We start from the raw sequence: 27,972 nt of genomic DNA on the forward strand, positions 1-27,972 counted from the left end.
ATTCTGAAAGCGACATCCAGGATATCCATTATTATTTTATATTCACTACCACCTTAAAGCGAACTTCATAAAATTTATGCATAGTTAAATGATAAAAGACTGTTAATAGATAAACTGGCTTTTACAAAAAAATACGTGTATATAGAATTTGGAGGTAAAAATTTACAAAATTTGACCAACAATCCTGGGAAGAAAATCAAATGGAATTAATGTAAACAGACTGGCATTTGCAAATGATTTCGCAATAAAGGTTTTGAGAAAAAACTGCAACCAGTCGCCTTTTGTGATAGTTCAATTTTTATTATACCGTAAAGTGCTTCGACCGCCAGCGATTCGTCTTCAGATATGACACAAATTCTGTTGGTTGTTTGTACCATCTGAAGAAGAAGCTGGTCATATTACTTCTGATCGCTGTTGCAGTGTTAAACATCCATAATGGATACAAGTGTGAGTTTGCAATTATTTCAGAAAATCTTACAGAAATAGGTATTCAAATAAGACTTCTGGAAGAAACAGCCAGTAGAACTGGACTCGGAATTCCAACTGAAAAAAACTCCAACACAAATATTAAAATGCACGAAAATACATATAAGGAAAAGTAAGAAAAATAGAGCGATTTGGAGAAACTATGCAGCTGAGTGGATCAGAAAAATCTGAAATTGATGTAAGGTCTAATATAAGGAAAAGAGCATAAGACTTAGCTAAACGTGTCTACAATAAGAAGTTCATATACAGTAACGAAGAACTAAAACATTATACCACAATGGAAAAGCAGTGTGAATTCTTAATACGCCATAGAGACACTTGAAACACGGCTTAAAAAGTGACCTGTACGAGTGGTTGAAAAATGAGTAGCAATCAGCAGGTCTAGCAAAGTATACAGAAAATATCAGAATTATTGGGAAAGGTAGGTTAACCGTCTGTAGGCAGCTGTACCGAATGAATGACAAGCGGATAACAAACAAATATACTCGTATTTCTGTAAAAGGCCGGCCGCGGTGGTCTCGCGGTTCTAGGCGCGCAGTCCGGAACCGTGCGATTGCTACGGTCGCAGGTTCGAATCCTGCCTCGGGCGTGGATGTGTGTGATGTCCTTAGGTTAGTTAAGTTTAAGTAGTTCTAAGTTCTAGGGGACTAATGACCACAGTAGTTGAGTCCCATAGTGCTCAGAGCCATTTGAACCATTTCTGTAAAAAAAGACAACGATTCCATGGATTAGAGAAGTAACGAAATGACTAAAAAACATCAAATAACCCAAAATAAGAGAAACAATGGTTTTCATAAAATTCTGAAGGTAGAATAAATAAGAAATGAGGAACGACATGGACAGAAGAACAGAAACAACTTGAGGAAACATAATGGATTACCAGAAAGACAGGGTGCAAGAAAAAGACAACAGGAACTGAAGATTTTACTTGATACTGGTTCGGAAATATGAAGTGTAAAAGAATGAATAGGAAATACCTGCTGTTTAGTTCGTAAATAACACTTTCTGCAACATCTCAAGTGTGAATTTGTACAAATAATCGATAGAAAACAATAGAAAATATTTAGGCATAATTTTCTGTTTTTCTGTACATTCCTATGATCCAAAAGTTTACACGTACACCCTGCTTGGACAGAAGTTCCTCTTACAGAGAAACATTCAGACTCTAATGACCTCGTTATTGACGGGACGTTAAACAGTAATTTTCCTTCCTTTTCCAGAGAACCCTCTTATAAATTGTTCACAGTTTCGAACACCGATTCATAAGCCACTATTTTGTAACATCCACATGAGTGGCGTAATTTGTGCTTATGATGGGAAATTTACTATCAATATTGATATGACGACAGAAAGTCGTTATGTTCAGTTCAGTGTAGCTCAGTTGGTAGAGTACTTGCCCGCCAAAGGCAAAGGTCCCGAGTTCGAGTCTCGGTCCGGCACACAGTTTTAATCTGCCAGGAAGTTTCCTTATTTTAGCAGTGTTAGCACCTGAAAAATTAACTGTGTAATTCAAAATATTTAGATGAATTAATTTGGTTTTCTGAACCAGAAGTTGATTTGAATTTCGAAACTGTTTCTATTAGTTCATAATCTCCCATTTTACGCCACAGCACATGTTTAAAATCAAGATACACTCAACGCTGGCAGGAATCTGTTCATTTATGTGAAATCTTCCCCCCCCCCCCCCCCCTCCTCTTCCCTAATCGGTTTCGAAACAACTGCTGTGCGGACTGCACAATGATTCATTGTCCATGTCACATGAAAGCTATATATGTTTACTGTCTGACAGTGTAGCCAAAACTCCCAATTCATTCAGTGTTTTCTCAGACTTTTTCTTTAGGGTAATTTCCCTCGTTAAAACAGCACTGCCCTTCTGGAATGCGTTTGCTTTAAGACATCAGAAGACGCCAGATCTGTAAAGGGCAGTGAAAAATTTCTACAACGCGCTGAGAGACGAGACGATAAATTTCCCGTTTCATGGATCGCGGTCGACCGCTGAGGGATCCTCAATCGCACCCATTGCTACACTTGCTCGTCAGCCTAAAACCGACGTCCACGCACGTGTTTCTTGATGCTGTGTTCCACAACCAAGTGTCTGAAGCCGATTGACAGTGTGGGGGCTGGCGTTATCGTGCAATAGGAACATTCCGCCCCTACGCCATTCATCAGTCTCTTGATTTTTGGTGCGTCACAATTTCTGCACAGTCTTTTCATAGCGCTGTACAGAGATTATGGCTCCCAGCTCAAGAAACTCGACGAGCTGAGGGCCTCTGCTGTCGAAAATGAAGGTCACCGTGACCTAAATGGGACTTGTGTGAACAGCTCGTAAAAAGCTCTAGATTTCTTTGGCGAAGGAGATGTGGAAAGTTTTCACTGTTGGCCGTGCAATTTGCCGCTGGATTGTCGGAATGCTCTCAGATGGAATCATTCTGTTGCAAAATACCCGCCAATCACACGATAACACCAGTCAGCGATTTGGCTGGGAAACACTTCATCATCCTGCGTACAGCCTGGATCTTTCACCGTGTCATTTTCACATCTTTGGCGATCTGAAGAAAGATATGTGGATGTCGGTTTCAGTCGGACTCGGAAGTGCAAGATACTGTGGAATTCTGGATTCCTCAGCGGTCGAAATCGTTCCACGAAGCAGGACTCGATAGCCTCATCTCTCAGCAGAAAAATGTCTTAACGCGTATGTCTTGCCGCGTAAGGAATCATTCCATGGTCCCGTTGCAGTGGGTGTTCCGTTTCATTTGATTGTCCCTTATTTATAACTATTTTAGTAAGATGTCTAAGGAGCTGCAGTTTATCAGTTTATGCATGCAAGTTTCTGAACAGAATAACATACAGAAGATTTGTAAATAAAACTGATAATCTGTTATATGGAAGGCACTTTCGTTCCACGGCAGGAAAATTCTTGCTGTGGACTTCAGTCCCAAGACTAATCTGATGCAGCTCTGCATGCTAGCCTACTTTGAGCAAGCCTCTTCATCTCTGCTTAGCTAGCGCAATCTATACTCATTTGAGCCTGCTGACTACATTCCAGCCTTGGTCTCCCTCTACCATTTTTCCCCCACACTTTTTTCAGAAATGCTTTTCTCGCAGCTGCCAGTCTGCGCTTTATACAAGACCAGTCCGTTACCCCTACTGATGTAGTTTTATGCAACCTGCAATTCTGTAACTGGCCTTCAAAAGCCACGCACAGGATTTTCATATTCTCTCACTAGCTACGTGAAAGTATTAATCCTACAGAAAAAATGAACAGTAACATTTTGTAGTAATTTTAATGCAGTTCAGTTTTGTACTAGGATACGTTTTCGCTAGAGGCCGAAGGTTTTCGAATTGGGTAAGAAAAACGTACAAAAATTACCTTCAAACGCACCTCCACTCCCACACTCTGCCTCCACCAGCAAGGATTCCTAGTATGTTGTGCATAACACTATCTCCTACCACTGTACTGTAATTTGTGATGCGGGAATTATTTCCCACATTCATCCGTTTTCGGTCTTCACTGGCTAGTCTTTTTAGGGCACCAGCTTAGCCGAACACATACAAATTGTAAAATTGATTTTTTGTTGATTTTACCTAATAATTTTATACATTTTAATGGAATAAAAGGAATAATTTCATTATTGTGTTCGTCAGGCCATCTGAGTTCGAAACTACTGTGCTTATAAGGGTTAAGTTTGGACTGAATTATCAACGTAATTAGCTTTAGCTTAAAATTTAGAGAAAGTCTTTTTCATTTCATTACCGCCACGGGCACGTTTAAATTGGTAATGTTAGTAAAATAGCGGAGTAATAACCCGATCAATAGAGACCAAAAAAGTTCGAATATCGGGAACAGTTCGTGTAGTCGGAAATGTTTGTACAGTGGTGGGACGGAGCGCCACACACAACATAGCGACTGGTGCGGCTAAGCGAGGGGGTGGATGTGCGTTTGAAGTTCACTCTTGTACGTATTTCTTGAATAACTAGAAAACCATGCCTTCCAACAAAAATTTATCTCAGTTCAAAATTTAACTACATTAAATTACCTACAAAACGGGCCTGTTCATTTCTTCTGTAGGAATAACAGATCGTGCGTAGCGACTGAGAGAATATGAAAGTCTCGGGCAAGGTTTTTGAAGGGCAGATAAAGAACTGCGGACTGCATAAAACGACATCGGTAGGGGCAGCTGAGTCAACCTGTATACTCACTACGTTGGCCGTCCTCAGCCACTTTGTCAGACAAGAAGCAAAACCTGTCTACTACTGCTAGTGTTTGATTTTCTAATCTATTTCCCTCTGAATAAGCTGGTTTAATTCAAATACATTCCGTTACCCTTATTTTCCTTTTGATGATGATCATCTTATCTCTTTTGAAGACACAATTAACACCATTCAGGTGCTCCTCCAAATTCTTTGTCGCCTCTGACCGATTTATAACCTTAAAAATTTCATTTCTTCTCCCTGAACTTAAATTCGATTTCCAAATTTCTCCTTAGTTTCTTTCACAGCTTGTTTCATTTGTGGACTGTATAACATCCTCCTCAACTAGGGCTCCTCTTTTATCCTCTTCGACTCATAGCTGCAGTCTGGTTTCTGTACAACTTGTAAATAACATTTCGCTTCCTCTATTTTATCCCTATGGCCATACAAACTTCCAAGAGTGTACTTGAGTTAAAATAGTCAAAAGCTTTCTCTAAATCTATATATGCTATAAACGCAGGTTTGCCTCCTTCCAGGATAAATTGCAGGGTCTGCTTCACCTCGCATGTTCCCACGTTTCTCCAGAACCAAAAGTGATCTTCTCTGAGGACGGCTTCTAGCATTTTCTCTATTCTTCTGTAAGTAACTCATGTCAAAGTATTGCAACCATGACTTATTAAGCTGATAGTTCGTTAGTTTTCACATATGCCACAACCTTCCTTCTACGGAATCGGAATTATCACATTTCCAACTCGCTCTACCTTCTCATAGATCTTGCACACAAGGTGGAATAATTTTCTCATTGCAGGCCCTCCCAAGGATGTCAACAATTTTGAGGGAATTTCGTCTGCTCCAGGGGCACTGTTTCCACTTTTTCAGTGCTCCGTCCAGTTGTTCTCGCACTATCATATCTCCCGTGTCATCTTCACCTACTTCTATTCCCTTCTTTTCTCGATACCGGCTTGTCACGTGCTTCTGTTTCCTCCAATTGTCTCCCTGATTTGCTTATAGGTGGAGTCTGTCTTTTTCCAAGTTGTCCGTGCTTCTATAGTCTTTGATTTGTCCTTTAGCCACGCCTGCTCAGCCAATTTGCACTTTATGCATTCTCTTTCGCCTGCTTCATTTGCTGTATTTTTTATATTTTCTCCTTTCGTCAGTTAATCATACTGACAAATAAAACCGCATCAGCTGTAAAGTCCCTTTATTCTTAGGCACTGCAGATTTCACAGCACTTACAGCTGCATCTTCAGGTGAAAATCTGTATACAAGTGGAAAACAATCAAACAGCGAAATAAATAACCCAAAACCTAAGGTGAAACCGTAATGAAATATGTAGTCCTTGTAGTCAAGTCATAATATACATAACATATTACGGGAATACCCAGCTTTCATAGTCACTTCCATGCAACAGATTATCCGAAGAAAAGGCATTGTCCTAAGTAATAAGATATTGTGGAGAACGCTTCCGTAGAATCTTTGGTGAACGTTAAAAAACAATGAAGAGAAATTATTTGAGTAATGTCACAATGTATAAAAAGGAGATGTAAGAGGCATTCACTGTACGTCAACGTTTAGAAGTGAACATCCACTATCATCTGGTACTCAAGTGACAGTCCACCGGCTAAAAACTTTTGCCACCATAATAGCAGTATATAAAGGAAAATGGACTGCAGTGTAAGGATTCCCATTAATATCTAAAATAAAAATAAAACCATAACAAGCAGACGTAATCCATCAGCTGAAGGATGAGCTAGCAATCCAAGTAACTTACACTGTGGTTGCGCAAGCTACAAAGGTTTTCGTCAATTAAATTTAGTATCTCTTAAGTTATTCAGAGACTTTTTCTATGCCTTTTCTTTTTATCTGTTTGATCTTGTGATGCCTTCCTGATTTCGTCTTTCAAACTTACCCATCAGTTGTATGTTGTATTTCTTTCCCTTGCTTCAGTTCAAAGTGTTCCCTCTCAATCTCTGGTTCCTTCAATTTGTCCAGGTCCATGTCCTTCATTTTATATATCTTTGTAATTTCTTCATCTGTAATCTGCAGTTCATAACCAATAAATTGTGGTCAGAGTCCATATTTGCCCCTGCAAATGCCTTATAGCTTAAAATCTACTTTCGAAATCCCTGAATTACCGTCATATATCGGTAACCAGTCTGAAACCTTCCAGCGTTCCCAGGTCTTTTCCATTTACACAACCTTCTTTAATGATTCTGAAACCAAGTACCAGTTACGATAAAATTATGTTCTGTGTATACCAGATGGCTTCCTCTTTCATTCCTTTCCCTCAGCCCACAATTTCCTACTATTTATCCTTCTATTCCTTTTCCTACTACCGAATTTCGGTCCCCCATCAACCATATAATGGTTTTAGCGATGTATTAATCAATGGCAGAAATGACCTACAGATCACTTTCGGCACTGTCGCAGGAGCGGTTGCGTATTGCATATCAGCAAAGAATGCTAGGAGCAAATTGTTGCTGGATGCTCGCCAGTCTTTGCTGGGTGCTTTTTTTTCGCAGGCTACCCGATACGAAGGTGCTGGGTCTCGTCCGGTCTGACTGCCTACAGAGTGACTTCTCCTTTCACAACTACAGTTTTCCCCGTGACCAGGCTGCCCCTCTGCCTGATTAATGACTTTCAACAGCGCCTCTTTGTTCTGAATGTTCCCTGATTTTTTCGTTTCCGAAACTTTTCTCTTTGCCTGAGAGAGCTTTCGATAACAGCTCCACAAATGTCTTTCAGTTCTGACCGCTTAAGGTTCACCTCAGTTCTTCTGAATGAGCATCTCTGCTATCCCAAACAACATCTAAATCCAAGCTAGCCCCACAAAACACGCTACCGTCAACTGCTGAATTTGTTACAGTGGCTTCAGCAGCAAAGAAATATTTTCATGAGTGTTTCTTGTAGTGTTTGTGTCTGTTTTCACTCATTGTGAAATGACTTTATCCAAAGGGCTCTACTTAACAAATATTTTGACGATACGCTTATTGAATGGCTTTGGGCAGTGAAACAAGGCGTACACGTTAACTTGGCATCATAATTTAACAGCTATGAATACAGTATTTACATTTGTTTAATGAGAAATACAAACATTACAGTTTCTACTTACCTTCTTCTATTGCTGTTAGGTGCACAGTGCCGCTTCAGCTTGACCCTATAGATTGGTCACTTCAGTCGTGTTAATTGACTGGTACCACAACATGGTAATTCAGCTACTAATGTTGGTATATTTGAGACACAATGTGGAAACACATATGGAAAACAAAATAACATAAGCAAGAGCAAGAAAAGTGTTATGTTGTGCTATTATATTTTCTAGCATTCCTTTTAATCACAAAATCTTATGCCATGACCAAACCAACTTACATCAGTAAACAAAAAGTTTACAGGCAATTTAATTTAATGTCTATTACTTGAATTATACCATTGTAATTAATTCTGAAGAGATGTGCAGCTTTCAACGGCAATTTTGCATTCTAGAAAGCTTTGCTGGTCGCCTTGAACCATCCGACACTGGGGCTCCATTTATCTACGATCGTGCTTGAGCTTTGTTTGACATCCCACTACTAGGACACATTATCACAGCAAACGCTTTTAGCCTCAGTAGCAAATACTTGTATAAAGCTAGGTCAAAACATTTCTCAAAAAGTTAAGCACACAGTGAATTGCGGAATTACCTACACAACTTTTAGCTGATACACCATTTAGAGGAATTTCATTGGCTAAAATTACATTGTCTATCTTTAATAAGTTTGTATCAAGATAGTAAACTATCAGGTTCTTTGCAAAAGGACGTGTGGAAAAGAGTGACTAGAAGAAAGAGTAGAATGATTGGACATGTGAATTTCATGAATCAAAGTGTACTGGTAATTGGCAAAAATTGTAGGGGAAGACAGAGATTGTGACATGCCAAAGAAATAATCGAGGACGTCCGGTGCAAGTGCTACCATGAGATGAAGAGGTTGTCACAAGTCGCGAAGAGCCGCATCAAAGCAGCCAAATGAATGCTGAAAAAAAAAAAAAAACTTTAAATCCATGACTAAGGAAACTGGCAAAAATTTCATGGAGAGATATATCGTTGATGAGAGTAAACAAGAGTAAACAACTTCATTTTTAACGAACGGTGCTTTTGGGCAACCGCAGTCTAAGAATAAAGAGAAAAAGACTAAAACAATGGTGACAGATAAATCGAGGACACAAATGAAGGGAAACATTAAGACAGGAAATACAATACTAATGCAAGTAAACGAACTTTGGTGCTGAGAAAGTATGATAAAATGACGAAGAAGTATAATGGATATTAAAATAATAAGCATAATACCGAAAACAAGCTAGAAGCATAAAATCAGTTTTCAACAAACAACAGTCTTAATAGATAAATAAGAAAAGAATTCAGAGAGACATTTATGTGGAGCATTTTAAGTTAAGCTTTTGAAGGGTAGATTCTGAGGAAACACGAAAATAAAAAAGCGATAGAGATGTGGAAATGGAGAAGAGCAGCAAAAACAACCTAGCCTGAAACAAAATCCATTGGACAAATAATAAAAGTATTTAAAGAAAAAAGGACGTTGATCAACATGATAGAAGAAAATTAAATTAATTGGACATCTAATGCGACACGACGGCTTCCTATAAAACATTTTAGATGAAAAAATTCCGGTAAAAATCAAAAGGCTTTCCCGGAACACTAGTATAAAATTTTATCAGTGAATTAAACTGCACCCACTGAAACAAAATGGCAAAGATGTCGGAAAAAAGACAAGAGTACCTGCATCAACATGGCGCTGCCTTTACAAAACTTCGTAATGCTGAAGCAATGCGTGCAAAAATGTATTGACATCCTGTTGTTTGAAAGCGTGTGATAGGAGGACGTGATTAGTGTCTTGTGATCAAGTAGGTCGGTAAAACAGGTGGAGGGCAAGAGTGAGAAGAGGGATGGGTGAAGTTGCTGTTGAGGTTGGAACGAAGGCCCGTCGCACTCCTTCCGAACACTTCTCGCCTCAGTTCGCATCTCAGTCAGACTTTGAGGACGCTCCCCAGCGTACACACGGAGGGGTATGGGTAGCTACGTACCTGGCGACAGATGGCTGATCACGTCCTGCAACGCAGCCTTCAGACATTTCCCCGTGTCAGGGGCATTCCTCTTGCACACGGCGAACTCGGCGGCTGGAAAAAACAACATAACAGAGTCAGCAGAGTTGTCTGAAGCACTGCAACGTAGGAGATTACATCTTACATACATCTACACAAAGCTATTGTATTGCTGATGGTCTGTCACTGCAAGAAGGGTTAAATTTTTTTGGATTTATTTGCGGAATCAGCTATTAAAAGGGCAGATTCGGCAAAGAAACCGCAGTCTTTACTCGAAACACTCACAATATTTGACAACCATTCAGAAAATTTAAATAAGGTTGTTGCTAAAAAGAGAGTGTGTTTTTTATCTAATCAAATACTGCAGCCATAAAAACATAGCCGTAAATAGTCGATGGGCTTACTGTATAGAACGTATTAAAAAGTTAGCAATCGCTACTCCACATGAGTTAGTCTTAATTTCTTGTCACCCCGAAAAAGTAAAGTTACTTAATAAATTTTTTGTGCTACAACTCCGTAGTAAGACCCGTACGCTCTGGAGTGCATTATTTTAAATATAAAATAAATTAAAAAATGGAGCTTCAAGAACTCGAAAAGAAAGGAAGAAAGAATCAGATGTAAATACTCGTCACGTGCGTCGGGCGTGTCAGCTTCTCGCTACTCCCACTTCCCCAACACTCCATATGTTGCTAGTCCAGTTATGGAACGTCTCTTTACGAAACGTCCACTGGCAACGAGGCCATTTGGGATGCTTGCGAAATGTATGCAGGAGCCACCTGGTGTGGAGGAAACACAAGCCCAAATCAAGTGTTTCAACTGTCTGCCACTCTGGTTACTGCAGGGGACCAGCGTCATTTTAGATTTAGTGCAGTGCAGGAGACATTACCCTCTTCCATATCTTTTGAGTACAATACTTAAGGACAATTTAACTGTGCCCCACACCTTTACAGCTATCTATACAAATGCTTGAAACAGGGGGACTCTGTTTTTTTTCCTTGACCGTGTCCTGAAGGTCCGATTGCCTCAAGACTTTACTGTCTTCGATCTAAAATTATAAAACTACACGATCTTGCGGGCACTAGATCAGATGAGACGGAATTCGAGTCATAAATTCATTGCCTTTTCCGATTCTCTGAGTGCCCTTCGCACTCTACAACGCTTGTACCCTCCAGATAAAGTACTCCAAAATATCCAGTATGCTCTCCTCCAACTACATCGGCTCGGGATGTAGGTGTCTTTTTGCTAGGTGCCAGGGCACATGAATTTTGTAGGGAATGAAAGGGAAGATGCAGCATCCGGGAATGCGTGTCGCGAGACTCAGTTAGTTCAGTGTGCCATCCCCCCAAATTCTATGGCTTCGCTGTTGAGATGCAGGGTCTCGCGCCGATGGGAGGATGAATGGCTGGAAGTGACACGTAATAAGGTCCGTCTAGTGAAGCATACAACGCGGCCATGATGTATCTCCTTTCATCTACGTCGACGGAATGAGTTACTCCTTACTCGTCCACGTAGAGGCCACAGTCCTATGACGCATGGCTTCCTACTCCGGCGAGAGGACCCTCCAATGTGCGGTGTTTGTGGCGTACAGATTGCTATGCGTACAGATCTGACCTCTATCGTAAGTAACGTTCAAACGAATGTGGGGAGAGCTTTAAGGTTCTGTGATTTGTCCAAGATACTTTCGAAAATTTTAGGGAGACGTTTTTAATGCGTTAATACGGTGACTAGTTCACTTGTATTTTTTGTAAGTAGTCAGCCAGTCACATTTATCCGTGCCTTTCCTTTAGCTCTTCTGTGGTTTTACTTCTATTTTAATAGCATGTTAAGCACCTTTCGACCCTTCTCCGTTGTAGTAAGGTCTGTGAGATAATGTGATTCTGTGGATCAAAGCGAGTGAGATGGGGGTGAGTGAATGTCATTTCATAGATTTCCTCCTTACTGTGTGATAGCAAAATGGCTTTGAACACTATGGGACTTAACATGTGAGGTCATCAGTCCCCTAGAGCTTAGAACTACTTAAACCTAACCAATCATGGATGTAGATGTAGAATCTAAGGACATCACACACATCCATGCCCAAGGCAGGATTCGACATGCGACCGTAGCGGTTTTAGTCACTTTACCCACATTCGTTTCTTTTAATATACAGTGCCGTTTGTGAAAAGTGCAACATGGAGAACAAACTACCCGAATAGCGCCACACTAGGTAGAAGTGGCGACAGGTGTGCAAGCAATGCGTGATACGTCTTGCAGCGAGATGGGGTACACGTAGGCCGAGCAGAGCCCTCTTGTTTCGGTCCGACAGGTTCGGTGTTGCTCCTAGTGCAGAGCTGTTACACTAGGTGGAAAAAATACAGTGACGTCAACTTCAAAGGGAGCCATACCGGCACGAGGACGAGTTCGAACGGGTCAGAATGATCGGTGTCCGGGAAACGGGGTTGTCATACCCTGACATTTCGGCTCGCACAGGGCATTCTGCAACGACAGTGATGCGTGTGTGGAAGCAGTGGATAGAGGGAGGTCGCACGCAGCGACGAGCGGGAACTGGACCACGGAACACGACCACAGCACGGGATGACCGTCGTCTTGTCCGCATGCCCATTACGGACCGTATAGCGCCATCCACAGTGTTGGCTTTTCGCTGGAGCATTGCAACAGGTGTGAGCTTGTCTGCATCGACAGTTCGTTGCGGTCTACTGCAGGCTGGACTGGTTGCACGCTTTCCGTTACGTCGGCTTCCATTGTCCAGAAACCACAAGCCGTTCCGACTGCAATGGACACGTGAACACAGACACTGGGCTGCTGAGTGGTAACATGTAGTCTTTTCGGATGAATCCAGCTTCAACGTGTCCTACAGTGATGGCTGCATACGTGTCCGGCGGTACCGTGGTGAGCAGCATTGTGTAGCGGCATAGTGGACAAACACCAGGAATGATGGTTTGTGGCGCCACTGGTTACAATAATCGATCTCGCCTCATACATACTGCGGACACTTTGAACAGCAAGCGGTACCTAACGGAGACTGTGGAGGCTGAGGTACTCCCCCAACTTCAGGCATCTCCACAGGCCACATATTGCGAGGAGTGTACAGGCCTTCTTCGAAGAGCTACGGGTACCATTGCTGGCCTGGTCTGCACGTTCGCCAGACATGTCGCCCATCGAATATGTCTGGGACATGGTTGATCGGCACCTGGTGCGTCACAGTCCACCAGGGCTCGGATATAAACTGCGTGGAGAGAAGTCCCTCAGGAAAGTATTCAGAACTTCATTGATTCAATGCCACGGCGTATAGCAGCCCTAATTGCAGCATATGGTGGCCACACGACATTACTGAATAATAGGGCTCAAAGGGCATGTACAGATTTGAAAAGGTAATCATTTGTCTGTCATGTACCTAACCTGTGGTATTAAATTAATTGAATTCATGCGTTTCCCTCTTGGTGTTGCAATTTCCATAAACGGTAGTGTAAGTAAAGGCGCTGATAAACCCGGCGTTAGCGTCCATTAGCTCCAAACATCCACACACACACACACACACACACACACACCGTCGTGTTCCACGTATGGCTCTGGCACATCATACTGCATCTGTAGCAGCAATATGAGTAGCAGTTGGCACCAGATTTATACAATGAACTGTTACAAACCGATACCTGCAAGGAGAGTGCCGAGCCAGGCGTCCTGTAAGCGCACTCCACTGACCCCGAAGCACCACCGTTTGCGACGTCAGTGGTGTCCAGCGAGAGCTCATTGGATGGCAGGATGGGGTCTGTTGCGTTTTCTGGCAAACGCCTGTTCTGCCTCGGTGCCACTGATGGCCGTGTCTTGATTAGATGGATGCCAGTTGATGGCCTGCAGCCAATCTGTCTCCATGCTAGACATATGGATGTACACCTGGAGTTAAGATCTGGGGTGCGATTTCGTATCGTGGTTATCTCGCGCACCGTGACTGCAAAATTGTACGTCAATCTCGTGATTCTTAAACCAGGGAAGAAGCGCACACTACCTGGCAACTATCGGCGTGTCGCTCTTGCCAGCTGTGTAGTATAGACGCTAGAGCGGTTGGTCAACACCTGGCTAGTCTGGACTCTGGAATCTCAAAATCTCCTCAGTCGTTTCCAGCGGGGATTTATACTCTTGATAATCTCACCCTACTGGAGGCGACTATACAAGAGGCATTATTATGGAAACAGCCTTTAATATCCGTCGTTGACGTTGAAAACGCATACGACACTCTGCAGAGACACAATATACTTTTTAAGCTACACGAATGGGTCCTTCGAGGGCGCCTCCCTGTTTTCCTACGCTTTTTTTTTCTTGAACGTTAACGTTTTAAACGTGATTTTGTTCGCAGTTGCGATCAATGGCAGATCGTCTGCATTGAGGAGCCCTGTGCAGTGCTCATTGTTTGTGGATGATTTTTCTATTTTCTGTTCCACTTCTAGTCCGATATCTTCCACTCGTCAGTTACAGTTGTGCTCTTCTCGGGCAGGTTTTAATTTCTTCCCAGAGAAAACAGTACGTACTGATTTTAATCGTCATATTTCTCTTTTTACACCTCCTGAACGAAGGCCTGCGGGATACAGTTTTACATTTTAAGGAGACGGTGTGGTTTTCAGGTCTCTTATTTGATAGCAAACTTATTTGGCTGCCACATCTCAAGGAGCTCAAAACACGAGCCCTTAAAGTGCTCGATATCGTGAAATGCTGGAATGGGAAGAACTGGGGTGCAGGTAGGTCCTGCCTGCAGCAGTTCTATAAGGGTTTCATGCGATCGCGTCTTGAGTATGGCTGTACGGACTATGGCTCGACATGACCAACATATTTAAATATGCTGGAATCCATACACCACGAGGGCATAAGGTTGGCTTCAGGAGCTTATAGGACGATCCCCACACAGAGCCTATGTCTAGAGACAGGGGAGCCGCCATTCGCTGCTCAGCGGTGGTTCCTTGTGGCTAAACAGGCGCTCAAGCTCTGGTCGTTTCCGACTTCGTTGGCTTTCCCTGCAGCTATTAATATCTGCACATCCCTAGAACCACTCTATCGCACGTATCCACGAGGGACGAAACGTTCGGTGTACGGGCAAAGCAGCTGTTATTGGATTTAGGAGTGCCTCCGGAAAACTATCAACGAGAGGGTTGGTGCAAAGCTACGCCCTAGTTGTTATTGAAACCTAGGATAATTCTAGATTTGGCAGAGTGCAACAAATTGTTCACTGCAGCTTACGTTTTTAAGAATAAATTTCTTATCGTTTTAAAGGAGCAACAGGACCGTAACGTGGTATACACAGATGGGTCCAAAAGGGGCAAGCTGTCGGTTGTTCTGTCATTTTTTTCTGCGTCTGTCTTTAGGTTCCGTCTACCATGCGCGTTTACTATCTTTGACGCCGAAATTTATACTATTTTTAAAGCTGTGGATCAAATGAAACGTGAACGTGGGTCCAAATTCCTCATCTGTTCTGACCCGATTTGTGTGCTGCAAACAATCCAGTCTAAGTACCCGGCGGATAGAACTGTCCAGAACATCGACGACGCCAATCTGCACTTGCAACGACAAGGAAATGAGGTTTTACTCTGCTGGGTTCCAGGACACGTGGGTGTCTGTGGGAATGAGTTGGCCGACGCGACGGCCAAGGAGGCTTGTACCCTTCCCAGCGTAACTGAGTGCCCTATCGCCCTGTGCGCTGCGCTCTCTTTGCTGCGAAAGTCTGTCATGCGTCCTTGAGAGCTGGGCGTCAGGAGAAATAAGCTGCGGTCAATAAGAGACACAGTGAGACCATGGCCCACCTCCTTCCGGCCAGATAGAGTTGATGAAGTGTAAGGGGAGTAGGACGTCAAACGGGCCGACTTGGAGCAGGAGAGGCACCACAGGACATTTCAATTTCCAGTGTCTATACTTTTACAAATAAATTCATAAAACTTTGTCAGCATGACCAGGAAGGATTCAGAATTCACCCTCATAGCAGCGGAAGCTCTAAAACATAACGAAGTAATTTCTTTTACATGTGAAATTTCATCATTTTTTTCACTTACTAATGGCAGCATTTGTTGCTATAGGTACACTTTTCTTCATAAGTAAGAGAGATTCTTCGATGAATTTTGCACAGCATACAAACCATACTTAAAGGTGTATGAAACTCTAGAATTTTCCAAATTTATTAAAAGCTGTGGTAAAACTAAGGCAATTAACTATAAAATTTGTGTTTTTTCTAAACATGAAGTTTAAAATATAACAGTTAATTCGTTGTTTCATAAATTAAATAAATTGTAGAGTTTCATACACCTGTGAGTATGGTCTGTATGCTGTACAAAATTCATCGAATAATCTCTCTAACGTATGAAGAAAAGTGTACCTATAGCAACAAATGCAGTCAGTAGTAAGTGAAAAAATGATGAAATTTCGCACGTAAAAAAAAATTTTGTTATGTTTTCGAACTTCCACTGCAATGAGTGTGAATCCTGAATCCTTCCTGGTGATGCTGACAAAGTGTTATGAATTAATTTGAAAAATAATGGACACTGGAAATTAAAATGTCATGTGATGCCTTTCCTGCTCCAAGTCGGCCCGTTTGACGTCCTACCCCCCTTAACGCTACTTCGGATAGGCCACAACCCCCTGACCCATCTCTTCCTCCTCAGACCTGAAGAACCTCCTGTTTGTGATCCATGTGGGGTGCTGATTACGATTCGGCACATTTTAACCGACGGTGTTTCATATAGTGTCGAGAGGGTTCAAGCTTGTTTACCCACAGACCTGCCCCCAATTTTTAAGTGATGATGAGCTGAATGTGGCACATGTTTTATGGTTTTGTGTTTTGTCTTCAATTCTACCTAAGCTCTTTAGGTCGACGCTTTTAGTATACACTCCTGGAAATTGAAATAAGAACAACGTGAATTCATTGTCCCAGGAAGGGGAAACTTTATTGACACATTCCTGGGGTCAGATACATCACATGATCACACTGACAGAACCACAGGCACATAGACACAGGCAACAGAACATGCACAATGTCGGCACTAGTACAGTGTATATCCACCTTTCGCAGCAATGCAGGCTGCTATTCTCCCATGGAGACGATCGTAGAGATGCTGGATGTAGTCCTGTGGAACGGCTTGCCATGCCATTTCCACCTGGCGCCTCAGTTGGACCAGCGTTCGTGCTGGACGTGCAGACCGCGTGAGACGACGCTTCATCCAGTCCCAAACATGCTCAATGGGGGACAGATCCGGAGATCTTGCTGGCCAGGGTAGTTGACTTACACCTTCTAGAGCACGTTGGGTGGCACGGGATACATGCTGACGTGCATTGTCATGTTGGAAGAGCAAGTTCCCTTGCCGGTCTAGGAATGGTAGAACGATGGGTTCGATGACGGTTTGGATGTACCGTGCACTATTCAGTATCCCCTTGACGATCACCAGAGGTGTATGGCCAGTGTAGGAGATCGCTCCCCACACCATGATGCCGGAAGTTGGCCCTGTGTGCATAGGTCGTATGCAGTCCTGGTTGTGGCGCTCACCTGCACGGCGCCAAACACGCATACGACCATCATTGGCACCAAGGCAGAAGCGACTCTCATCGCTGAAGACGACACGTCTCCATTCGTCCCTCCATTCACGCCTGTCGCGACACCACTGGAGGCGGGCTGCACGATGTTGGGGAGTGAGCGGAAGACGGCCTAACGGTGTGCGGGACCGTAGCCCAGCTTCATGGAGACGGTTGCGAATGGTCCTCGCCGATACCCCAGGAGCAACAGTGTCCCTAATTTGCTGGGAAGTGGCGGTGCAGTCCCCTACGGCACTGCGTAGGATCCTACGGTCTTGGCGTCCATCCGTGCGTAGCTGCGGTCCGGTCCCAGGTCGACGGGCACGTGCACCTTCCGCCGACCACTGGCGACAACATCGATGTACTGTGGAGACCTCACGCCCCACGTGTTGAGCAATTCGGCGGTACGTCCACCCGGCCTCCCGCATGCCCACTATACGCCGTCGCTCAAAGTCCGTCAACTGCACATACGGTTCACGTCCACGCTGTCGCGGCATGCTACCAGTGTTAAAGACTGCGATGGAGATCCGTATGCCACGGCAAACTGGCTGACACTGCCGGCGGTGGTGCACAAATGCTGGGCAGCTAGCGCAATTCGACGGCCAACACCGCGGTTCCTGGTGTGTCCGCTGTGCCGTGCGTGTGATCATTGCTTGTACAGCCCTCTCGCAGTGTCCGGAGCAAGTATGGTGGGTCTGACACACCGGTGTCAATGTGTTCTTTTTTCCATTTCCAGGAGTGTATTAGAGAACGACTGGTTCATCCTGTTCTGTTTTTATGACCCATTAATCTTCTTTTCTGTAGTTGCCTATTATTGACTGTCCAGATTTTATTGTTTATAATGATCTGCCTTGACTCACTTGCTCCATTGTACCGTTCAGAGGCGTGGGGTGTGTTCATGAAAAAAAAAAGAGTACAAGGGAGTGTCAACAGTCTTTATTCATAGCTTCAAACCATTTCAATACTTTTTTCGCTTACACTCCCGACAAAATAACGGAAGAGGACAAGTTTTAACACTTACTACAGATTCGCTGTTTATTCAGTCTAAGTTCATCATCAAGCATAACAATGGACAGTTGATGTACATTTGGTAAATTAGCTATATGAGCTACACCTAACAATGTGCAATATGTGAAGACGGCTAGTAACACGATTTTATTTGTTTTCCCAACTTTGAGGAAATATTCAGCAGAAAATTTCAAAACATCAGTTTGTGTAATTGTCACAGAAAACTGTGACGTAGGTGTTGTTGTTGTTGTTGTCTTCAGTCCAAAGACTGGTTTGATGCAGCTCTCCATGCTACTCTATCCTGTGCAAGCTGCTTCATCTCCCAGTACCTACTGCAACCTACATCCTTCTGAATCTGCTTAGTGTACTCATCTCTCGGTCTCCCTCTACGATTTTTACCCTCCACGCTGCCCTCCAACGCTAAATTTGTGATCCCTTGATGCCTCAAAACATGTCCTACCAACCGATCCCTTCTTCTAGTCAAGTTGTGCCACAAACTTCTCTTCTCCCCAATCCTATTCAATACCTCCTCATTAGTTACGTGATCTATCCACCTTATCTTCAGTATTCTTCTGTAGCACCACATTTCGAAAGCTTCTATTCTCTTCTTGTCCAAACTAGTTATCGTCCATGTTTCACTTCCATACATGGCAACACTCCAAACAAATACTTTCAGAAACGACTTCCTGATACATAAATCTATATTCGATGTTAACAAATTTCTCTTCTTCAGAAACGCTTTCCTTGCCATTGCCAGTCTACATTTTATATCCTCTCTACTTCGACCATCATCAGTTATTTTACTTCCTAAATAGCAAAACTCCTTTACTACTTCAAGTGTCTCATTTCCTAATCTAATTCCCTCAGCATCACCCGATTTAATTTGACTACATTCCATTATCCTCGTTTTGCTTTTGTTGATGTTCATCTTATATCCTCCTTTCAAGACACTGTCCATTCCGTTCAACTGCTCTTCCAAGTCCTTTGCCGTCTCTGACAGAATTACAATGTCATCGGCGAACCTCAAAGTTTTTACTTCGTCTCCATGAATTTTAATACCTACTCCAAATTTTTCTTTTGTTTCCTTTACTGCATGCTCAATATACAGATTGAATAACATCGGGGAGAGGCTACAACCCTGTCTCACTCCTTTCCCAACCACTGCTTCCCTTTCATGCCCCTCGACTTTTATGACTGCCATCTGGTTTCTGTACAAATTGTAAATAGCCTTTCGCTCCCTGTATTTTACCCCTGCCACCTTTAGAATTTGAAAGAGAGTATTCCAGTCAACATTGTCAAAAGCTTTCTCTAAGTCTACAAATGCTAGAAACGTAGGTTTGCCTTTTCTTAATCTTTCTTCTAAGATAAGTCGTAAGGTCAGTACTGCCTCACGTGTTCCAACATTTCGACGGAATCCAAACTGATCCTCCCCGAGGTCCGCATCTACCAGTTTTTCCATTCGTCTGTAAAGAATTCGCGTTAGTATTTTGCAGCTGTGACTTATTAAACTGATAGTTCGGTAATTTTCACATCTGTCAGCACCTGCTTTCTTTGGGATTGGAATTATTATATTCTTCTTGAAGTCTGAGGGTATTTCGCCTGTCTCATACATCTTGCTCACCAGCTGGTAGAGTTTTGTCATGACTGGCTCTCCCAAGGCCGTCAGTAGTTCTAATGGAATGTTGTCTACTCCGGGGGCCTTGTTTCGACTCAGGTCTTTCAGTGCTCTGTCAAACTCTTCACGCAGTATCGTATCTCCCATTTTGTCTTCATCTACATCCTCTTCTATTTCCATAATATTGTCCTCAAGTACATCACCCTTGTATAAACCTTCTATATACTCCTTCCACCTTTCTGCCTTTCCTTCTTTGCTTAGAACTGGGTTGCCAACTGAGCTCTTGATATTCATACACGTGGTTCTCTTCTCTCCAAAGGTCTCTCTAATTTTCCTGTAGGCAGTATCTATCTTACCCCTAGTGAGATAAGCTTCTATATCCTTACATTTGTCCTCTAGCCATCCCTGCTTAGCCATTTTGCACTTCCTGTCGATCTCATTTTTGAGACGTCTGCATTCCTTTTTGCCTGCTTCATTTACTGCATTTTTATATTTTCTCCTTTCATCAATTAAATTCAATATTTCTTCTGTTACCCAAGGATTTCTAGCAGCCCTCGTCTTTGTACCTACTTTATCCTCTGCTGCCTTCACTACTTCATCCCTCAGAGCTACCCATTCTTCTTCTACTGTATTTCTTTCCCCAATTCCTGTCAATTGTTCCCTTATGCTCTCCCTGAAACTCTGTAAACCTCTGGTTCTTTCAGTTTATCCAGGTCCCATCTCCTTAATTTCCCACATTTTTGCAGTTTCTTCAGTTTTAATCTACAGGTCATAACCAATAGATTGTGGTCCGAGTCCACATCTGCCCCTGGAAATGTCTTACAACTTAAAACCTGGTTCCTAAATCTCTGTCTTACCATTATATAATCTATTTGATACCTTTTAGTATCTCCAGGGTTCTTCCACGTATACAACCTTCTTTCATGATTCTTAAACCAAGTGTTAGCTATGATTAAGTTGTGCTCTGTGCAAAATTCTACTAGGCGGCTTCCTCTTTCATTTCTTAGCCCCAATCCATATTCACCTACTATGTTTCCTTCTCTCCCTTTTCCTACTGCCGAATTCCAGTCACCAATTACTATTAAATTTTCGTCTCCCTTCACTATCTGAACAATTTCTTTTATTTCATCGTACATTTCTTCAATTTCTTCATCATCTGCAGAGCTAGTTGGCATATAAACTTGTACTACTGTAGTAGGTGTGGGCTTCGTATCTATCTTGGCCACAATAATGTGTTCACTATGCTGTTTGTAGTAGCTTACCCGCATTCCTATTTTCCTATTCATTATTAAACCTACTCCTGCATTACCCCTATTTGATTTTGTGTTTATAATCCTGTAGTCACCTGACCAGAAGTCTTGTTCCTCCTGCCACCGAACTTCACTAATTCCCACTATATCTAACTTTAACCTATCCATTTCCCTTTTTAAATTTTCTAACCTACCTGCCCGATTAAGGGATCTGACATTCCACGCTCTGATCCGTAGAACGCCAGTTTTCTTTCTCCTGATAACGACATCCTCCTGAGTAGTCCCCGCCCGGAGATCCGAATGGGGGACTATTTTACCTCCGGAATATTTTACCCAAGAGGATGCCATCATCATTTAATCATACAGTAAAGCTGCATGTCCTCGGGAAAAATTACGGCTGTAGTTTCCCCTTGCTTTCAGCCGTTCGCAGTACCAGCACAGCAAGGCCGTTTTGGTTAATGTTGCAAGGCCAGATCAGTCAATCATCCAGACTGTTGCCCCTGCAACTACTGAAAAGGCTGCTGCCCCTCTTCAGGAACCACACGTTTGTCTGGCCTCTCAACAGATACCCCTCCGTTGTGGTTGCACCTACGGTACGGCCATCTGTATCGCTGAGGCACGCAAGCCTCCCCACCAACGGCAAGGTCCATGGTTCATGGGGGGGAGGGTGACGTAGGTATGTATTAATTAATACATACGTGACGTAGGTATGTATTAATAATACTCGTATTAATATATCGTCATGGCTGCCGCCTTAGTCAGTAGAATGTGGATTACGAAGTGTGATTTCAGCAGACGACCGTCAGAAGTATAGCGTACCGAGCGAGACAAATTTTTTTAGAAATTTTCATGGAACCTTGGATGAGGGACTTACGAATGCGCTACACTATTTCGTATTCGCGCTGACATATTCGTGTAACCTACCCCCTTGCAGTTGACAGTAATTTGTAGAGTGAAGGTTAGATGAAGCACCAACGGCCCTGCCGCAGTGGTAACAGTGCTTCCCGAATTTGAGCGCTGTTGGTCGTGGCTAGTACTTTGATGGGTAACCGTCCAGGTCTGCCGAGCGCTGTTGGCAAGTGGGGTTCACTCGGCCTCGCTAGGGCAACTGAGGAGCGACTTGATTCGGCTTCGGTAACGAAAAGCGACAACGGCCGGGAGAACAGTGTGCTGACCACATGACCTTCCATATCCGCACCCAGTGATAGATTGAGGATGACACGGCTGTCGGTCGGTATTGTTGGGTCTTCTAGGCCTGCTCCTAGGGGAGAGAAAGAGAGAGAGAGAGACAGAGAGAGAGAGAGAGAGAGAGAGAGAGAGAGAGAGAGAGAGAGAGAAGCATAGATGAAGTAGGGGCTTTTGCAGAGAACCACTTTCGGACTATTCCTCTACTGTCCCCCTCTCGATTAACACACGGAAAAAATTAGAAGTTAAATCTTTCCGCACGAGCTTTCATTTCTCTTTTTATATAGCGATATTCAGTTCTTCGTATCTAAGCGGCACTCATCAAACTATTTTGCCTATTGGCAGAGAAAGTTGGTAATTGAAATTTCGTTAAAAGATCTCCCTGCAATGGAAAACGCTTTTGTTTTAAGTTTTACTTTCCCAGCTAGCTTATCAGATTCGTGACAGTCTCTCACCGGTTACGTGACAGTACAAAACGAAATGCCCTTGTATATCTTCTACGTCATCCGTCAATCCTGCCTGGAGAGGACCTCAGACTGCGCTGCAGTATTCAAGAACAGGACTGATAACTGGCAACTTCCTGAGAGAAAATGACGAATGCAGTCCTACAGCTCAAAAGATCTTCTTCATGTACGCGATTTGATTAGAAGTCGCTTGTGACCAGTGGTGTGGAGTTACCTCTAGAAATCTAGTAGATATGTGGAATCAATGTTGAGCCTCTGCCGATAACGCTTGTTACTTCGTGTGAATAAATAAGTAGATGTGTATCACAAGGATGGTATTTCCTTAGTGTGTACTGGTTGTGTGTCAAAAGATCGTTTCTTTTTTCCCCGAGCTATTTGACGGTACATGTTTTTTTGTTTTTCAGTAGTCTCTTCCGCAGTCGTTGCTTTCACAAATAATATGGGGATTTTGCTGTCTTTTGCGTCTATATAAAGTCATATTAAGACAGCACGCGTTTTAATTTACTGAAAATCATCATCAGTCCACTCTTCCCATGTCTTACATCATTCCTATGTGTTTTTCCAAGGCACTGTACTGCACCTGTCACTAAAATTTTCTTTTTGGGAAGATCCAAATTTCAATCGAGCTGGAGACGCAGTCTGAATGTTTTGAAAATAACTGATAGTCCGAGACAATCACACGAATTTCAAAACGAAATAACCTACCCTCGTCAGGTCAAAAAGCACATGCCAATACCAATCAGGTTTCTTCCAGAGTATGCTGATGCACTATCCTCATCTTTAGCAATCATATACAATCGTTCGCCCGACACAAGATCTGTACGAGAAGACTGGAAAGTTGTTCAAGCCATATCAGTACTGAAAAAAGGAAATGGCAGTCATTGGCTGAATTAGAGATCCATATACTGTGTTCGAATATTATAATTTATCTCGACGGTAACTGTCTATTGTCGCAAGGTCAACACGGTTTCAGAAAATCTCTGTTTCTCGTGGAAAACAACTAGCTCTTTATCCGCACGAAGTAATAAGTGCCATCGACAGAGGACCTCAAATTGATTCCATATTCTAGATTTGCAGAAGGCTTTTGACACAGTTCTTCATAAGAGACTTCCAGTCAGATTGCGTCCCTTTGGAGTATGCTTCAGCTCTGCGACTGTATACGTGATTTCCTCTCAGAAAATCAAAACCAATTGTAAAATGACTTACCTCAATGGTGCGAAAAGTTGCAATTGTCTCTCAGTAAGGATAAGTGTGGGGTCATTCACATGAGTACAAAAAGAAAGCCATTATATTTCAATTACACGATCAATATCACAAAAATAAAGGCTGTCAATTCGACTAAACAGTTAGGAATTACCACTAGTAACAACTTAAATAGGAACGATCACATAGATAGTGTTGTGGGAAGGCAAACCAAAGACAAAGTTTGATTGGCAGAACTCTTAGGAGATGCAACAGGTCAGCTAAAGAGAATGCTTTCACTAACCGTGTTCACCCTATGCTAGAATACTGCTGTGCTGTATGGGATTCTTACCACATAGCATTGATGAAGGACATCTAAAAAGTTCAAAAAGGGACAGTTCTTTTGTATTATCTCGAAATAGGGGGGCAGCGTTTCACAGATTAGATAAGCGGGATGACAATAATTAAAACTAAGGCGTGTTCTTTACGGCGAGATCTTTTCACGAAATCGGTATCACCAAATTAATCCTCTGAATGCAAAAATATTTTACTGTCGCCAACGTACATAGGGTTAAATGATCATCATAACAAAGTAAAAGAAATTAGAGATCGTATAGAAATATTTAAGTTTTCGTTTATCCCACAATATGTTAGAGAATGGAACGGTAGAGAACTAGTGTGGAGGTGGTTCGCAGAATCCTCTGCCAGGCACTTAAGTGTGAAATGCAAAATACTTATGAAAATGTGGATGTAGACGAACGTGGTTCATCCCCACCACTGCCAAAACCACATTGATTGACTTTGTATTGTGTTGTATGTTAACCGGGAACATGGAAACGACAGAGGGGCTCCGTTCCCGACGCAGCCGCAGTGGTCCACAACCCCACGACGACTGCGGTAATCCACTTCGGCCCCCGGTGGACCCCCACATGGAACACCAGACGAGTGTAACCTCTATGTTTGTAATGGTGGTGTATGCGTACGTGGAGAACTTGTTTGCGCAACAATCGCCGACATAGTGTAACTGAGGCGGAATAAGGGGAACCAGCCCGCATTCGCCGAGAGAGATGGAAAACCACCTAAAAACCATCCACAGACTGGCCAGTTCACCGGACCTCGACACAAATCAGCCGAGCGTATTCGTGCCGGGGACCAGGCGCTCCTTTCCGCCCGGAAAGCCGTGCGTTATACCGCACGGCCAACCGGGCGGGCTCCTTGATTGACGTCAAATAAAGCTTGCCTCTGATTTCGTCCGAAATTCGTCTGTGTCGAACGATAAATTATTTACAATATTTCTCGTTTGGATGTTTTGACTCGTATAGCCACTACGTTCATCTCGTGAGCAGCGAGCCACGAGTTGTAAGAAAAGCCTTAACATCCAAGTTATTTGTTATAACGTTAGAACGCAGTAGAAACTATGGGCTTCAGAGACGCGACGGCCACGGCGGGGCCTATGCACTCCGGCTCTCTGCATGGGCCCTGTAGGCACGGCTAGCGACTCACGCAGGTGTGCGGCGTCCGCGGCCAGCAGCAGGAGAGACGCGGCGGCGACGGCGGAGGCGGCGGTGGGCGGCATGTCTGTTGGCGGCGGCGTGCTGGAGGCTTCTGCTGGCCGGGGGCGGCGGCCGCGGCGGCGGAGGCGGCTGTGGCCTGCCGGCCCCCACCTGGGCGTTGGCCGCGGCCCACCCCTCCATCACACGTCAGGCGACCTCAAAGGGGCCAAGGACAGAGCACTTCTTACCTGCGTCACTGTCCTTCCACTGCTCTCAAAATGTCTTCCTCGCCTCATCTAGTTTCCTCATTCCCACATATCCTTTATACCACACCATCAACTACACCATCTAGTTTCCTCATTCCCATATATCCTTTATACCACACCATCACTACACAGCCACCGCTACCACCATCTCCGTTACCGGCATCACTATAATCAACGACTTGCTGATTCGAAGCATGCTGCTTCGGAGTGGTCCACAACTCTACAATAGTGAGGAAAATTTGATAATTCTTTTTTTTTTATTTTGTCCATCTCAGTTGCAGGAATATACATTCATGTTCAAAAGAAACAGAACACCTCGAACAACTAGAGATAGGGCGTTCATATTCACAGGACATGCACATTGCCACGATCCACAGAAGTGATTATCATTTCAGTCACCTCAGTTCAGCATGTGTCCTCTTGCCTCTTAGGCACAGGGTCTGTCATGGACCCTGATAACCTGTTCCATGCGTGATGGCAAGAACGTGTATAAGGCATATTGTATTCATCTGGTTGCAAAGATCGTCTTTGACAGTTGACATTGGGTCACACATTTTCGATTGGCGACAAGACTTGTGACTTGGCGGGCCAGGGCGAAAGGCTGACATCCCGTGACTCCCAGAAGGCACGTGTTCGCAACATGTGGTGGAGCATTGTCTTGCTGAAAAATGCCGTCTGGGGTGTTGTGCAATAAAGGGTAATGCTACACGTTGCAGGATGTCATTCACTGCTCACCGTGCGCTGGACACGCACCAACTGTCATTTGTGGCTGTACCCAATAGCACCCCACACCAACAGGACTGGAGTTGGCGCTGTATTTTTCGTGAGAATGCAGTCACTGTGATGTCATTCCCCCTTCACCATTATTTTCAAACAAACAGAACCTGCATTCGTCCAAAAACACTGTCTAATGCCATTCCCATCGCAGTCACGTCGTTCCATACACCATTGCCGTCTAGTATGGTTTTCCACATACGTCAAAGGTAGCCAGAGAAGTGGACGGTACGCACCTAACCCATGTCATAATAAACAGCGATGGACTGTCAGCCCTGATAGTGTATGATGTGCTACAATGTGTCAGTGTTGCGGCAGATCCGAGGAGGATGCAGATCTGTCCTGTAATGCCATTCGGATGAGGTATCGATCTTCTCGGGAGTGGGGAGGGTGGGTGGGACGACCTCTTGTCGTATTCTATTATCTTCCGTGAACCATTGTGCACACGCTCGTTGCAGGGCTGGAACACTTGATCCCACACAAGCAGCAACTTTTCAAATGTATGTATTAAATTGTCTCATGTCAATAATGCAATCTCTTTCAAACTCACTGACTTGATGGTACTGTTCGCGCACGTGTCTGCAAGGCATTCTGCAAACCCGCTCAAGGCACACTGATCCATTACTTTCGGTTTATAGCAACAGCGAGAGCCGCAGGCGCATTTTACTAGTAGGTCGTGTTGCGTCATGATATCAATGTTGACCTTGAACCTACGTGCCAACACGGTTCAAGTGCTAATCATTCGTGCAGCACACACTAATGTACATGTCCTGTGAGTATGAAAGTCCTACGTCTAGTCGTTCAAGATGTTCTGTTTTTTTTTTTCTATACATGAGTCTACAATTTATTAAGACAAAAAGGAATTGCAAACCACGGCTGTGAGCAGCCATTAATTTAAATCAAAGGGGAAAAGTTGAAAATGTATGCCAGATCAGAATTCGAACATGGGCCTCCTGCGTTGCAGGCAGATGCTGTGACAATGCAGACACAGTGGTAGTGGTCGGCACAGCTGAACGGGCTACCCTAGTGTGCCTCCCATCACACTCAAGTTCTCAGCCGCGCACGGGAGCCGCGCTGTCTGGGACGTATCCAGTGTTTCGTAATAGGAGCCCTTAGCGACTTTTGACAAACCTTAGGCATAATTTCATAACTTTCTCGCTTCCGTGCTTAAATTCAAATATCTAACACATTTACTCATTTCTAAAGTACTCAGACATTTGAAGCTCTTGTGTACATGGGAGTTCCATTCTTTAAAGACTCGGGGTTTACTGGTATATTCTGTTACTCTTGTTCAGTACAACACTGATTCCTACAATTGTAATTATGAGAGTGATTTATTGGACTGGATCTCAATCAACCCACCCTACATCTTAGTCTACTAGCCAGAGGAAGAAAGTGTGTCTGAGAGAGAGAGAGAGA

General features: G+C 43.5%; 1 protein-coding gene across 1 annotated transcript in view; it reads right to left on the reverse strand.

Moving 5' to 3' along the window:
- LOC126285295 (protein takeout-like) overlaps positions 1–25,729 on the reverse strand; it is a 49,602-nt gene extending 23,873 nt beyond the window's left edge. The window contains exons 1-2 of the mRNA XM_049984585.1: positions 25,524–25,729; positions 9,754–9,846 (exon numbers count right to left, since the gene is read on the reverse strand). Of these exons, the coding sequence (XP_049840542.1) occupies positions 9,754–9,846; positions 25,524–25,596 (166 nt within the window). The 5' untranslated portion in view covers positions 25,597–25,729. The remainder of the gene's footprint in view (positions 1–9,753; positions 9,847–25,523) is intronic.
- Positions 25,730–27,972: the final 2,243 nt, after the last annotated feature.

This window comes from Schistocerca gregaria, chromosome 8, assembly GCF_023897955.1.
Source record: "Schistocerca gregaria isolate iqSchGreg1 chromosome 8, iqSchGreg1.2, whole genome shotgun sequence".
Lineage (NCBI taxonomy): Eukaryota > Metazoa > Arthropoda > Insecta > Orthoptera > Acrididae > Schistocerca > Schistocerca gregaria.